Raw genomic sequence first — 14,567 nt, 5'->3', positions numbered from 1 at the left:
CACACACACACACACACACTATCTGCAGACCTCTCATCTGGTTAGGTCTCTTTCCTGAACAGGCTTAAAAGAATCAAGTCGGCCTGTGCTTTCTTTTCCTCTCTCCGTATCATCTTTCCTTCCCGTGCGTGTCTTGACAGCCAGAGCCCAGTCCTCATTATCGGCGTGTGCATGTGCAGAGGGCTGCTGACGCTGAGTGTGCGGCCGCATACTGACGTCAGCAGTGCCTTGCTCCTCTCCATACAAATGCCTGCCTGTCTGCCATTGATACCTTTTCTCTGTCCCCCACACTCTTATTAGCGTGTTTTTATCAGTTCTAGCACCTCTCACACCACAGAGCCTAGCCAATATGACACGCAGGTGTAACAACTGGCCGTCTAATAGCTTGCACAGGTTTATTGACTCCTGTTAGGAAATATTTACGACTTGTGTTAAATGTTAAATAACTGTGTGTGTGTGTGTGTGTGTGTGTGAAGTGTTATTTTAATGTGTACTATATTTTCCCTTTATGTTTAAGTACATGTTGGATTGTGTGTGTGTTATTGTCTGCGTTTTCTGTGTGGGCCTCTTCCTGTTTGCTTTGTATCTGTATATTCATGCAGGTGTGCATAAATGTAGAGCAGTTATTTCCCTTTTTGAAATACCTGAAGCATAATTAATCTCCATATACATGTAGGTGTACATATACTGTGGGCAGTGTATATGTGGGCACACAGTGTTGCACAAAGTGGCAGATACACTGAATATCGCCAACTGTGTGAGTCTAACCCTTTCTGAGCCTGCGTGTTTAAAAGCTAGCCGAAAATAAAAAAAGTATGCAGTCTGACAATTGTGATATTGATAAAAAAGGAAATATTCAAAATGCTCGATGTAACAAATAATAAAATGTGTTTTTGCGGTGTGCGTGTGTGTTTGCATGTGTACAGGTGTCTCAAGTGTCAGCAGCTGAGTTGTGTGTCTCCGTCTCTGTGTCTGCCCTCATGTCATGTTTCCATAACATCGCTAAGGAAAATGTCTCCTGTTCATTGAAAGATTTGAGTCCCATCACTTGCACAAGGCCCTCACTGTAAATAAGTTGTTGCTTGGCACACACTGTAATGGTGTTGTTCGACCCCATTCAGCAAGCGTTTCCTGTTTCTGTGCCGTGTAAGAGGCGGAGAAGACATCAATGATTTGTTCATTGTGTGCAGAGGATGCCAAAGGCATACTGTGATGGTGAGGTGTAGACATATTGTACACATGCTAGCTATATTGTGTTACACACTTAAGATGTTTGAGTGTGTCACAGTGTACTGCACGTGCAACAAACGGAACAAAACATCATCTTTAGGTTGAGTTAAATGACGGCCACGCGTACATCGCATCAAGTCTACGTTTGCTTCCCTTTATCTCTGTCTATAGTTCTTTGTCCTTAACTCTCCACCCCCTCCTTAATGGCATCTTCTCCTTCAGCTTTTACCCATCTCCCTCTCCGTGTCAGCCTTTCTGCGGCGTCTCTCCGTAAACAAGCAGAAGGCCAACAACTCTGTCCTCCGGCCGTCTCCCGCCATCCCGTTGCCATGGTGTATGGAGCATTGTTTGCTGGCCTCTATGTCGGGTTGCCATGGCAGGGCTTATTTGCCATATTAAATGTTTGGCAGCATTGTACAGATGCTGATGACAAACACCCAACATCCCACTTTGATCAATGAAACAGTTACTGATTAGAGGAGATGGGACGGAGCCACTGTTTCTATTTTACAAGCTCAGTTATAGCTTTAATGCGTTGTATGTATCACATGCAGAAGAGTAAACATTACAGAAAGCTGGGGAGAAAAACATGTACAAATCAAATCTTATTATATTAAAAACGTGGATTGAAGTTTTTGAAAACTAGCATATGTTGTTTTTTTATTCACACAATGTAGAATAGTAGTACAATAAACTATAAGTATATTAACATATTTAAAGCTATTTTTATAGTAGGCCGTATTGAAGTTCTTTACACTTGATATGATACGCTTTGATTATTCCTGACAATATGATGACGGGCTGTCATGTTAAAAAGAAGGACAGGTGAGTGTGTGTGTGTGTGTGTGTGTGTGTGTGTGTGTGTGTGTGTGTGTGTGTGTGTGTGTGTGTGTGTGTGTGTGTGTGTGTGTGTGTGTGTGTGTGTGTGTGTGTGTGTGTGTGTTAGGTTGAGGTTGTTGGTGTTTATAGAGGCGCTTCTCAAAATGAGGTTTACTCCCCTGTATCTCTCCCCCTTGTGGTGCAGGGTGAGAATGCATGCTGGCTTGTCAAAATGCATGTATCATGCTGAACTTTACTTTGCAACCTGCTGTATTTCTACTCAGTAAAACATGATGGTAGACCTAAAAATCTGTGTCCCATTGTCGCCACAAAAATCACAATAATAGACTTTATGTTTTCAATTGTTACGTCGTCAAAAGTTATAGATTCAAGTGCTAAATGAAATGCACATGTTAGGAAAATCTGTGAATGTGCAAATGGTATAGTATAGTTTGACTGTGTCACAAACCTACTTAATTGCTTTCTTAACTACGTATTTATTCTTGAGCTAGAGGATTAGATTATTTCAGGTCCAGCAACTTAGTGTTACACAACCTGCAACAACTTTTACTGTTCACCGCAGTATTGTGTGAGAGCTCCTGTTTGGTTACCAACAGATAGAGTGGAAATGCTGCCGATTGACGTAGTTGCAGCCAGATAAGATCTCATAACTCCATTGTAGACGCAGCATGGTGGTTGTAGTGGTTTGCTTTTCTTCTTTTGCTTTCAGTGAAAAGCCTCAGATTGCTGTCACTAAGGCATTGGGCATTAGCATACCTGTAGTAGAAAGTGTGCTGCAGGAAATGCTTAACGTACACAGTTTCGACAGTGTGTGTTTGGACAACAGGCAGAATAGACGAGCAAAAGCTCTGTTGCTGACCTGCCAGTGCTCTCACTCAAAAGTCATAAGCCAGTATGCAGAAAGTGGAGCATAGGTCAAAGTCTGTGCTCTTTCTATGTACATACATTTCATATTCTCTGTTATGCATGCACAAACACATGCGTTGATGACATTTGACTGACAGTGCATGTGTCTCTCTTGTGTTTCAGATGATCTTGTGGGACTGGGATCTGAAACACTGGTACAAACCACAGTATCAGGTCAGTACTGTGTTTATTTCAGGAGTTTAATGCACATGGTTCATGCAGGTAATACACAGATAACACATGTCTATTCAGAGAGAGTGCTCTCTGTAGTCAACCAGTGTAGAAGCTTCCTATAAGTCACCTTTAGGACATTCAGTTCTTTTACTGACAGTTTTGGTTAGGCAAAATACACATTGTGTAAAACCTGGCATACAAGGACCTTGGAATTGTGGTCATGCCACATTTTTATCTTTCTCAGACATTCTTTGTCTTGTTTGAACTATTTGCGTAATCTGTCAAAGAATTTAGCTCCCACAGACCAAAAATCATTATTTGTTCCTGTTAGACATGGCCCAGCCAGCCAGGACATTGTCCCACATGAAACCTGCCCTGAATAAAGCAAAGATTACTCCTATTTTGCGCTCTCATAATTTACAGGATTTCACTTTTTAGATACAAGCATAGCACTACACTTCTCATATGGGCTCTAGACATAGTGTATTGTCCTCCCAAAGTGCTGTAGTTGTTCTTAACGCAACACTGCTGGCCCAAACATCCTTTTAAGTTAGTGACATGAATCGGTAGATTGTCACACTGTTACCGTACACTCCAGCAGGAGGCTACTAGACAACAATGTCTCAAACTATAAGCCAAAATCTGGAATCTATTTTCACATTTGAAGACTTTATTTTTTTCATTTGATGTTTATTGGCTAACAAATTAAATAAAATATAAAAAGGCAAATAATTATAGATAAGGGGAAATAAAAAACTAATAATCATAGCCTACAGATTACCATATATACACATATTCAAGAAACAATTAGATAGAAATATTTAAACGAGAATAAATAAGTATGTATATATCTACACACAAATAACTATACAGAAATATCCACATAGATTTGAACACTTTTAACTAAACTTTCCCACACAGACTTTAAGAAAACTACTTTTGTGACTGAAGTTGTCCTTTGACGGTGCATTTGCTGCCCTGTTCCCTAATCTGTGTGATGCATGTGTGCATATGGCAGGGTGCGGTGAGCGGCAACGGCGTGGATCTTTCAGTCATCAACGAGGCCAGGAACCTGGTGTCAGACCTGCTGATGGACTCTTCTCTGTCGCCACACACCATCTCAGGCCTGCGCAGCATCTCAAGCCTCATGGGGACATTTTCAGGCTCGTGCCGCCCCAGGGTTAACCCCTTCACCCCTTTCCCGGGTTTCTACCCCTGCGATGAGGTGGAGGACTCTGTAGAGAGGAGTGACAGGAAAACAATTAAGGTGGGTACAAGCATAGCCCCTGCACCAACCTAGTAAGGATATATAAAGAGATGAGTAATAGGCCATTCCAGTTTTTTTTTTAAGTCCCAGTGCTGAAGGAGTCCCGAAAACCTAAAGTTTTCAGAAAATACAGCGAGAAAGGATTTCACAGCTGCGGAAGTTATCAGAGCGACAGTCATTTTTACCCTTTATCTTGATGGTCACAAGATAGAAAGCTGAATTATGCTATTCACATACTTGATTGGCCAGATGATGTGTTGACGTTACATTGCGTTGAGCGAGACATTTTGACCGTACGACTGTGTTTTGTATCGTTTCATCGTTTGAACATGGCCTTAGTTCACAAATGCTCGTAGCTTTTTGATGTGGTAATGTTGTTTATGTAACATGACCGGCATCTTCAAATTGTGTACAAAACATATATCTGTACTGGAGACTTCCTTTCCCCATCAGGGTTTGAGCAGCAGAAACAGCCTCCCCACCCCTCAGCCCAGACGGAGCTCCACCTCCTCCTCTGCACTCCCTCCTCTCGACTCCGCCTCCTTACGCTGGGAACGCAACAGTGGCAAGAGACCCCACCCTGACCTCAACTTCACCAGGTACCAACACAAACACACTTTACCACTTTCCAGAATCACACACAATTGCTCACATGCATCATCTGGGCTGTACTTTACCCTGAATCTGCCCCGTGTTGGTGCAGATTAATGGCTATTTCTTCAAGATCTGAGTAATGTGACCGTACTCCGGCTATGATCTTCTGCTCAGCAGCACCTGTGCACTGTGAAATTAAGGGTCTCTTTTTCTTTTTTTGGTCTGCATGAACAAAAGTTATGAATGGGCCTCAGTGACTTCTACATAAGAAAGAACTTGTCTTTATTAGACAAAGAAAAATAGAACACTTAACAGGAAACTAGGCCAACTGTGTGTTATACAACTGTATTAAGAGGAAATGTAGATCGCATTTCATTTTGAATAGTAAATATTGCCTCTGTTCTTTTACATCCCTCCCTGTCTCACTACACATCCATATCATGCTACAATATATCAGAGCAACATTATCTCACCACTCAGTCCGAACAAAAGGTTTCCACTCATCAAGTCGCCCCATGTTCCCTATGCTTAGGTGTTACTTTTATTGCCAGAGTAGAACATTGCTTCAAATACATGTCTGATTTGATACAATAAATTATCATGAAAGGCAAAGTTATTTTAGCCTTTTGTAAACATGTCACTCTGTTATCGTTGAGTGGTGAGGAAGTCATTTACAGATTTTGATCCGTGGTCTGCTGCCTTTGTTGTGCTTTGAAGCCATTTATGTGTGACTGAGAAGAAGTGCAACGTTAGCTAGCTTAACCACAAATCCTGCTTCATGGGACGGACCAGTGTCTGCTATCATCAGAAATGTAAATACACGTAAAATGTATATAGGTTTTTATAGCGGACAGTCACCTCCTTCACTGTGTTTCTACATGTTCACGTGAGCTGTGAGAGTTTCAGCTTGCACAGAGAAACCAAAAGCAGAAGGAGTTGTTCACACGTCATAGAGTCGTCTCTAAACTGAGTAAAAGGGAAGATGCAGATCTGCATTTTACACAATTAAGGAATGAGTGTAAGTGGACTAAAAATAATGGTGCCTACTGTTTACATGCATTAAGAGAAAATCAGGCTTTGTTAGTGATTGTAAACAAATCCATTACACGGTGTTCAATTTACTCGAACAATTAACTTGCTCATGTGTACACACTTGGTGTAGTGTCCATATGTCTCCAGTAGATGGCAGTAGAGACTAGCTGTGTTGGCATAAGAGCCTCTTTGAGTTTAAGATGATCTTGTTCTTTTTTTTTATTACATTACAGTTCCTTTAGTTGATCTAAGTGTTAGATGGCTGACTGGACAGAGGGTAGTGCAGCCTTGTACTGTAGTGCTTTGTGTTAAAGCCCCTGACACTGACGTATGCTTAGAGATAAAAGTTCATTTTAGAAGCAGTGTTGAATATGTGTGTTTTGTGCTCCAGCCCAGGTTTGTCTAATGGGCCCAATCCAAACCTGCTCACCATTCCCAAGCAGAGGTCTTCCTCTGTTACTCTCACCTACCATGCAGGGTCCAGGAGAGCAGGTGAGACTTGAACCATAAACCTTCCCAAAGACACTACATGGTGGAAATAATTCCTCACGTGTTTACTGAATCTCATGCTGCTCTCTTTTCCTATACTCCCTTCATCCTCTCCAGGCGCATCTCCGAGCCTGAGCCCAGTCACCTCACCAAGCCACGGTCCTCTCGCAGGAGGTACAGGTTCTTCGCTGTCCCTCGTCACTCGATCGCCTGTGGAGTTCCCAGACACGGCTGACTTCCTGACAAAGCCGAGCGTCAGCCTGAACCTGCACAAGCCCTTGGGCTACACTCTCAGTTCGCCCGATTTTCAGCAGGCCTTCCGTAGCTCCTCCTTCCCTCTGTGCACCAGGTGAGACCTGCACTGATGCAGTGGCATGTTACTGTGTGTTTTGTGTTAGTGCTTTTAACTAACTGCTCATGTCTTGGATTGTTGTGCCCATTCTAGCTGTGGTCGTCAAATGCTCAAGGGAGTTTCCAGCGGTGATACAGGGGAATCCTATCAACCATTTAGCAGTGAGGCTCAACGCAGGCGCTCAGGTACATAAAATTACATTTAATTCACATTATATAGTTTAATAGTGACAGACAGTCTCAATCCAGTGCTGTGGTGTTGAAAGAGAAACGCTTCTGTAAGCAGTTTAGGGGGTTAATGCTGCCCTCTGCTGGACTCATGCACAAGCACAAACTGAGTTGCACACGCACGGAATGAACATTAAAAAATGTTTTTATCTTTTCCCTATTCCCTGTTATATTCTAAGTACGGGTTGTATTAATAAACGTAACATTTGTAAATATAAATGTTGTATTTTTGCATTCTGTGACTGCAATGTAATCATTTAAACTCTTATTTAAAATTCACATGAAAGTAACGCGATCAAAATGTGCGTGAGTCCATATAGTCATGGCTTCAGTGTACTCTGTGTGTGTGCAGCAGGTGAAGGATTGGATTTCACTGGAGAGCCTCTGATCAGGGAGGAGAGCGCCGAGGGGAACGTGTCTCAGGGGCAGGCAGAGAAGGAGAAGAGCTCGAACACAGACCAGCATTCTCAGGAATCAGAGGTGTGCGCCATCAGAGGGCTTCTAGTTACAATTTCATTGTTTCCTGCAGAACATCAGAAGGAACAATTACTCCATCTGTCATGTCATTTGTATTTTCCACTTCCTTTACACTTACTTTAATCTAGATGTGCTTACAATGATTAAAGCATATAATGATTCAGTTTCTTTCCTGTTTCAACGGAAACAATACTCAGTGACTAAGATCTACAACATTTTCTGATTGTCTCCAGGGCAAGCACGAGTTCAGACTGGATCCTATGCTGAAGGACCAAAAGGCTCTCATGGAGAGGATGAACACCTGGAACTTCCAGATCTTTGACCTGGTGGACAGAACAGGGGGGAAGAGCGGAAGGATACTCAGCTATGTTAGTATAACAAGTCATCTCCTGTAGCTGTAGATGTGTTTCAGTTGGTCGGTGTGTCCACGCCTGATGAATCTCTTAAGAGAAGTCTATTAGGTTGGATATAAACATCATTGCAGTGTTCAGGGCCTGCTAGCAGGACTTTTATTCTACATTTGACGTAAATATGCAACACTTAAATTATAATTATAACAAATTTCAGTAAGTGCAAATGATGTCCCTTTTTTTAGCTTCTTGAACTCCTCGTGTTCTGATTGGTGTTTCAGTAACATTGGCTTGTGTTTCCCCAGGTGACATACACCCTTTTCCAGGATACGTGTCTGTTTGAAATTTTCAAGATCCCTGTGAGGGAGTTCATGTCATACTTCTGTGCTCTGGAAAGTGGCTACAGGGACATTCCCTGTGAGTATTACATCAAATCAAAAGACTGAATTAAGTTGCTATTGTGTGGTCAAGCCAAAATGCCTTTTTAGTTATGCAAATGTACTGTACATGGTAAAACAGACTAATTGAAGCAATTGTGGTTACAGATCACAACAGGGTCCATGCTACTGATGTGCTCCATGCTGTCTGGTACCTGACCACTCGACCAATCCCTGGGTTCCAGCAGATTCATAGTGAGCATGTCACAGGAAGTGACACAGGTACATTACATTGTTGCATAAGAGCCTGCACACGGTATATATCCTTAATTGACTTCTCTGATCTCATCAATAAATAGTCAAATAAATAAATAAACATGTACAAAAGTTTTTTTTACATTTCTAGTGGCTTCCTCAGAGATTATTCTGTGGGTGAATAAATTAAACAACAGAAAGAAATGTATTCCCCTAAACATAATTAGTCCCTAGTTATCTCCTATACAGCATACTTTTAGGTGTCTTCAAATAAAGAGAAAACATTTTTATTTAAAAATGTACAGACCTTTCCTGCTGATAGCGCCTGATTGGAAGTGTGTGCTACTTCTTTAAGAAATCTTAAATCTTATTTTGGTAACCCTGTGACATCAGGAGTACAGTAATTCTGACTCTAATTTTGTTCGTGGCTTTTACAGTGTTCTTCTTTTATGGGATGTGGCCTTTACTCTACAGCGCACAGATGGTTTGTTTTAAAAGGCAGACATTCCCAGGCTCTTCTCTGCTGATGATATTTTAACTCCATTAGAAATGATCTGAGGCTTATCCACTGACGTCTTACGCTGAGGCAGCCAGAACAGCTGTCATTTGATAAGAGGAGATGAGAAAATAGCAGTGATATGAGAACGAATAAATGAGAATAGAACAGTGTGTGTGTGTGTGTGTGTGTGTGTGTGTGTGTGTGTGTGTGTGTGTGTGTGTGGCCATATTCAACAGTTTTCAATCTATCTACATCCATTTTGCATTCGATCCAATTTCTTCTTAAATTATATCAAAAGTAAGGTTTTGCTTTTCAAACGTAGATCTACACCTTATTTGTCACCACTGTGACATTCATTGACATCCATCTTGTTTGTTGTCATGTTCCAGATTCAGACAGCGGGATCTCTCCAGGCAGGATATCTTACGCCTCCTCCAAAAGCTCCTCGATTTCAGATGACAGCTACGGCTGCCTGGCCTGGAACATACCCGCCCTGGAGCTCATGGCCCTTTATGTAGCAGCTGCAATGCACGACTATGACCATCCCGGTCGCACAAATGCCTTTCTAGTAGCCACTAATGCATCTCAGGTAACCTGCAGCATTTATTGGTACTTGGAAGTGTTGTAGATTGACCTGACAAACGTGATATTTTAGCTCACCAGGACACATAAACACACTCGTGTTTACAGAAACAAAGAATCAGATGTTCAAAATATGGGTTTATGCAAAATGGCATTTCATCACAATTGTTGTGTCGGAAAACAAAGAGTATACACAAGTAACTGAAGGAGTTAACCTCCCCCAGACCATGTTTATATGACCCCTGTCAGTCAGCGTACATACCCAGTAAGTTGATGACACCACGATCCTGTGTACATTGGGGCAATCGTGGGCTACAGTAGACGTTTCGCACAGTGTTGGATGTCACCTTGTTTAAAAAGAAAATTGGTTACCTTAAACACGAGTTTCTCTTTTCCATTTGTAAATCTACTCCAACTTGGTGGCTGTCCTTGTGAGCACCAGAGCATTGTGCTTTAATATAAGCTTTTCTTTTATTATACCTGTGCATTACACACATGCCTATGTGCACTAATATTTGCAGTTTGTCCAAGCTTTACAAAAATATATCCTCCATGGTTAATTATAAAATGATATAACATAACATTTATATAACATTTATCCCTTAGTCTGTACTTAAGTTAACCGCTCTGAGGCGAGGGACATTGTTTGCAACAGGTTTGCAACTGGCCTTTGAACAGCAAGGCAAATATCAAGGGGAAATATCACCACTGACATCTTGTCCTTAAGACAAACACAACATCACATGGCTGTCTAATCTGAAGTAGTGACAAAGTCTGTCTGAGTGGCTCCTGGTGGATGTTGCCTGTCTGTCCGAGCTCAGAAAGAATGACACTCAACACAAATAGTCATGAATGATCAGCCCGCACATGCAATGAGCCTGCCTGCATATCCTATGCTACAAACAACAATTACATATTAATACATTTTTACATACCTCTACATCCATTTGGCTGCCTCACGTTGTATTTGCAAAACTATAAACAATTTACTTGAAATGGTGTTTTATACTGCAGAATTTCAGAGTTTTGCAGTTAATCTTTAACTTCACAGTCAACATTTTCCTCAGATGGCTTTTCCATACATCTTTCATCTTCACTTCCAAACTCTGCATAGTAGGATTTAAAAGTTGCCTTTTTGGATGCACAAATATTCCAAAAAGTAAATTCATGATTTGATGTCCCGAGATTAACACAAAGTTAAATTAAAATAGTCTCAGGTGGAGATCATGTATAAGATTAACTACACACCACGTGGCCAGTTAATCCCATCGAGCTCTCATGTAAATGAGGGACAAAAAGGTTAACTGCGTGCTCCAGTTTAAATATTGTATTTTCCCAACATGACCAGTGATAGCACTCACACTGTCTGGGTTTTGTAGAAGTCCCAGGAAAGTGGGTTAACAAAAAAAAGAGAGGGAACCCTGAACCTATTGATTACTAATGATGTTGATAACCACAATGTCTGAACAAAGGATCTTTAAAGCCTTGCGTGGTGTCTAATGTCCCCCAAAACGACTTTTAACCTGCTTCCCCACTCAGCTATACTGGCACTGTTACATTTCTACTTTCATAACCAAATACCCTCATGTCCTTTTTTATCTCATTTATTAAGTGCTTGATATTTTTAAAGCCATGATTACAAATTGTGTAACACATATGCGGACGTATTATGTGACATTTTAGAGGAAAATTGTAGGAATCTTCTCAGCGCTCCCTCTCTCTCTCTCTCTCTCTCTCTCTCTCTCTCTCTCTCTCTCTCTCTCTCTCTCTCTCTCACCACATGGCTTTTTCCCTCCTGTGCGATGTAGGCGGTGCTGTACAATGACAGGTCGGTGCTGGAGAACCACCACGCTGCGTCTGCCTGGAGCCTCTACCTGTCCCGGCCCGAGTTCAACTTCCTGGTCAACCTGGATCACGTGGAGTTCAAGCGTTTCCGCTTCCTCGTCATCGAGGCTATACTGGCCACAGACCTCAAGAAGCACTTTGACTTCCTGGCTGAGTTCAATGCCAAGGTCTGAGATGAAGAAATCTTATCAGATTGCTGAGTTATATGATCAGAATAGATCATTATCTATTTAATGATCCTTTAATTTCTGGCAAAATATTGATTGAAACATTAGAAGGATGGTACGTTACAGTTTAGTTGAGCAGTACGCAGCATAATGGATGTGGGAAAAATCAGTTGACCATTTGCAGTAAGGCATCCATCTTTGTTTGTTTGTTTGTTAACAGGTGAATGATGTGAACAGTCCAGGAATCGATTGGACCAATGAGAACGACAGACTGCTGGTGTGCCAAGTGTGTATCAAGTTGGCAGATATCAATGGGCCAGCCAAAGTCCGTGACCTGCACCTCAAATGGACAGAAGGCATTGTCAATGAGTTTTATGAGCAGGTACAGACCGCATGCAAAGCGTATTTAATTAACGCAGACTATTACATTCTATCTTTATCTTTTGCATTTTTTACTTAAGTAAAAATCAATACCTCTGTATGGAGCCCGCCCACCAGGGACTAAGGTTTAATCTTTACCGCAGCAGTCTGGTTTCAAATCCGACCTTTGCTGTGTCTCTCCCCCTTTTCCAGGCTATAGTCTATATTCTGTATTATGTAATAAAAGGCAAAAAGCCCCCCAAAAGATTAGCTTAAAAAAACAAAAACGCAATACATCAAAAAAGATTCTCTTGTTTTTGTATACCCTTTTTTTTAACACCCTGAGACAGAACACATAACTTACACATTTATATCAAGTCCACCCTCTGAACAACCCAATCTTAATCTAAACAGCAAGGTTATGAATACAATCAACGAGGACAACCACGAAAAAGAGGGGAAAACACCATAAAGGACAGGAGACGGGACAGAAACACATACCTATCGTGACATTTATTAATCCCCCTGGAGTGTCCCAGTGATGAAAACTTAAAAAATATATAACAATTGAAAGATCAAATCTAAGGAGGATTTTTCAGTTCAGTTCATTGGAGTTCTGTCCTTATTCTCCTGCATTGGAAATGTGTAACACTGTGATGTAGTTTGTATCAAAGATCATCACTAAAGCTCTGTCTTTTTAACCATAATCTTTGTTTTTAATCTGCAGGGTGATGAGGAGTCAAGGTTGGGATTACCCATCAGCCCCTTCATGGACCGCTCTTCCCCGCAGCTGGCAAAGCTCCAGGAGTCCTTCATCACTCATATTGTAGGACCACTTTGTAACTCCTATGACGCGGCTGGCCTTCTTCCTGGCCACTGGATTAATGAAGAGGGATCAGATGTAGACGATGAGGAGGGGCAGGTGGACACCGACACAGATGAAGACGAGGATGAGGATGACGAGCTGGAGGATGAGCTGGCACCAAGTAAGACGCCAACATCTCATCAATGCTGTCAAGTTCACCGTGCATAAACACATTACAGTTCTGTAACATTTGTTTGTCTTTTCTTCACTGCAGAAAGGAGGAAGAGCCGGCGCAGGTTGTTCTGCAGCATCATGAAGCACCTGACGGAGAACCACAAGGTGTGGATAAAGACCATCGAGGAGGAGGAGAAGAGCAAAGAGCTCGGCAAACAGCAGCAGCAGCAGCCCGACGGCCTCCTCCCCAGCCTGCCAGCCAGCCTACCCACCTCCCCATCAGATGACATCCAGGTCATCCAGGAGGAGGAGGAGGGAGAGGAGCGTCAGTAGCAGGAGGACGAAGGAAAGAACAGAGACACGTGAAAAAGTAGAGGAGAGGCAGTACAAGGACATGAGTCCCTCAACCACCTGCCTTTCACCAACACAAAGACATGAGAAACACAAACACACACAGACAGTTGACAAATGCACATAAAACACACTTTGCTCCCTCTCTCTCTGTCTCACACACGTACACACACACACATATTGAAAGATTCACTGTGCAGACACTCAGATGCTTAAGCAGTCACATTGTTTTTGGAGAAACAAAAAGGCCTTACTACTGTGAGCGGATCCTTGCTGCAACGGTGGGAGCCCAACTCCTATGCACTTTCACCCCGTGGAGAGTCGAGTGCACCCAGAAAAAGAAAAAGCACCAGAACTGTGGAGGAAAGGTGCAGAAGAAGAAGAAGAAGAAGAAGAAGAGTGTGGACGGAGTCCAGCATTAACTTGCCCTCCATGGTGACCTGGCTGTGATGCTGCCTTGAATGCAAAGCGCTTACACCTCCCTTAGGTACAAAACAATTCCTGTCTATTTAAAAATGAAAGGTAGAGGAAAGATAATGAAGCAAGCGACATCATGAAGCGATTGATACCCTTTACCAAAGCGAACAGTTCGAACACGGAAAGACAAGAGACTGGGACTGTTTCAGCCTCAACGTCAGGTATATTTTTGAATTATATATATACATATATATATCAAATGTGCCTGTCTGAACTTTACTGAGTCCATATTGGCCCAGAGCCTAGGCTTGTGTAGTTCTCTCTCCTTGCTGGCGACACGAAACACTGTATCAGACTCAGTCACAGAGACATTATTGAAATGTTGACTGATTAATAGCATTATATCTGCATCATTTTTGATGCTTTTACTCATGTGTACCACCTGTCTTTTTTTGTTTTGTTTTTTTTAGGATATTTTAACTCTCCTTGCTTCATTTTGTTTGAGTGTGTGAACATTTTTTTCGGCGGGAATGTGATAAAGAGAATGAGTAGGGAGAAAGAGAGCACATTTTTAATTATTTTACTATGTCATTTGTGTGCGTGTCTGTGTGTCCTTTCAGTAATGGTTTGTTTCTAATCAGTGAAATGTCCTCTGGTGTTTTAACATGTTGCATTGAGATAAGGAGTTCTGTTTCAATGAATGGATTCTTCATTTTACTTTTTTGATTTTAAGTATTTTTTAAAGGTTACTCAGGATTCACGCAAAGTTGAATAATTATTTTGCAAGAAATTAATAT

At 41.7% G+C, this 14,567-nt stretch overlaps 1 protein-coding gene across 3 annotated transcripts in view; it reads left to right on the top strand.

The window, feature by feature from the left end:
• The window catches only part of pde3b (phosphodiesterase 3B), a 39,128-nt gene extending 24,799 nt beyond the window's left edge, over nucleotides 1–14,329 (top strand). Inside the window, exons 2-16 of one of the 3 annotated variants that reach the window (XM_029455446.1) lie at nucleotides 3,100–3,150; nucleotides 4,169–4,417; nucleotides 4,871–5,016; nucleotides 6,435–6,535; nucleotides 6,650–6,881; nucleotides 6,978–7,069; nucleotides 7,467–7,591; nucleotides 7,822–7,956; nucleotides 8,244–8,355; nucleotides 8,484–8,597; nucleotides 9,459–9,658; nucleotides 11,460–11,663; nucleotides 11,884–12,045; nucleotides 12,751–13,009; nucleotides 13,103–14,329. In XM_029455446.1, the coding sequence (XP_029311306.1) occupies nucleotides 3,100–3,150; nucleotides 4,169–4,417; nucleotides 4,871–5,016; nucleotides 6,435–6,535; nucleotides 6,650–6,881; nucleotides 6,978–7,069; nucleotides 7,467–7,591; nucleotides 7,822–7,956; nucleotides 8,244–8,355; nucleotides 8,484–8,597; nucleotides 9,459–9,658; nucleotides 11,460–11,663; nucleotides 11,884–12,045; nucleotides 12,751–13,009; nucleotides 13,103–13,335 (2,415 nt within the window). In that variant the 3' untranslated portion in view covers nucleotides 13,336–14,329. Of the gene's footprint in view, nucleotides 1–3,099; nucleotides 3,151–4,168; nucleotides 4,418–4,870; nucleotides 5,017–6,434; nucleotides 6,536–6,649; nucleotides 6,882–6,977; nucleotides 7,070–7,463; nucleotides 7,592–7,821; nucleotides 7,957–8,243; nucleotides 8,356–8,483; nucleotides 8,598–9,458; nucleotides 9,659–11,459; nucleotides 11,779–11,883; nucleotides 12,046–12,750; nucleotides 13,010–13,102 lie in introns of those variants that run through there. The other 2 variants (XM_029455439.1, XR_003834070.1) reach the window with 2 other exon arrangements.
• Nucleotides 14,330–14,567: the final 238 nt, after the last annotated feature.

This window comes from Cottoperca gobio, chromosome 3 (genome assembly GCF_900634415.1).
Source record: "Cottoperca gobio chromosome 3, fCotGob3.1, whole genome shotgun sequence".
In the NCBI taxonomy this organism is placed as follows: domain Eukaryota; kingdom Metazoa; phylum Chordata; class Actinopteri; order Perciformes; family Bovichtidae; genus Cottoperca; species Cottoperca gobio.
The sequence above is the reverse complement of the archived record's forward strand: the minus strand, read 5'-3'. Positions and strand labels throughout refer to the sequence as shown.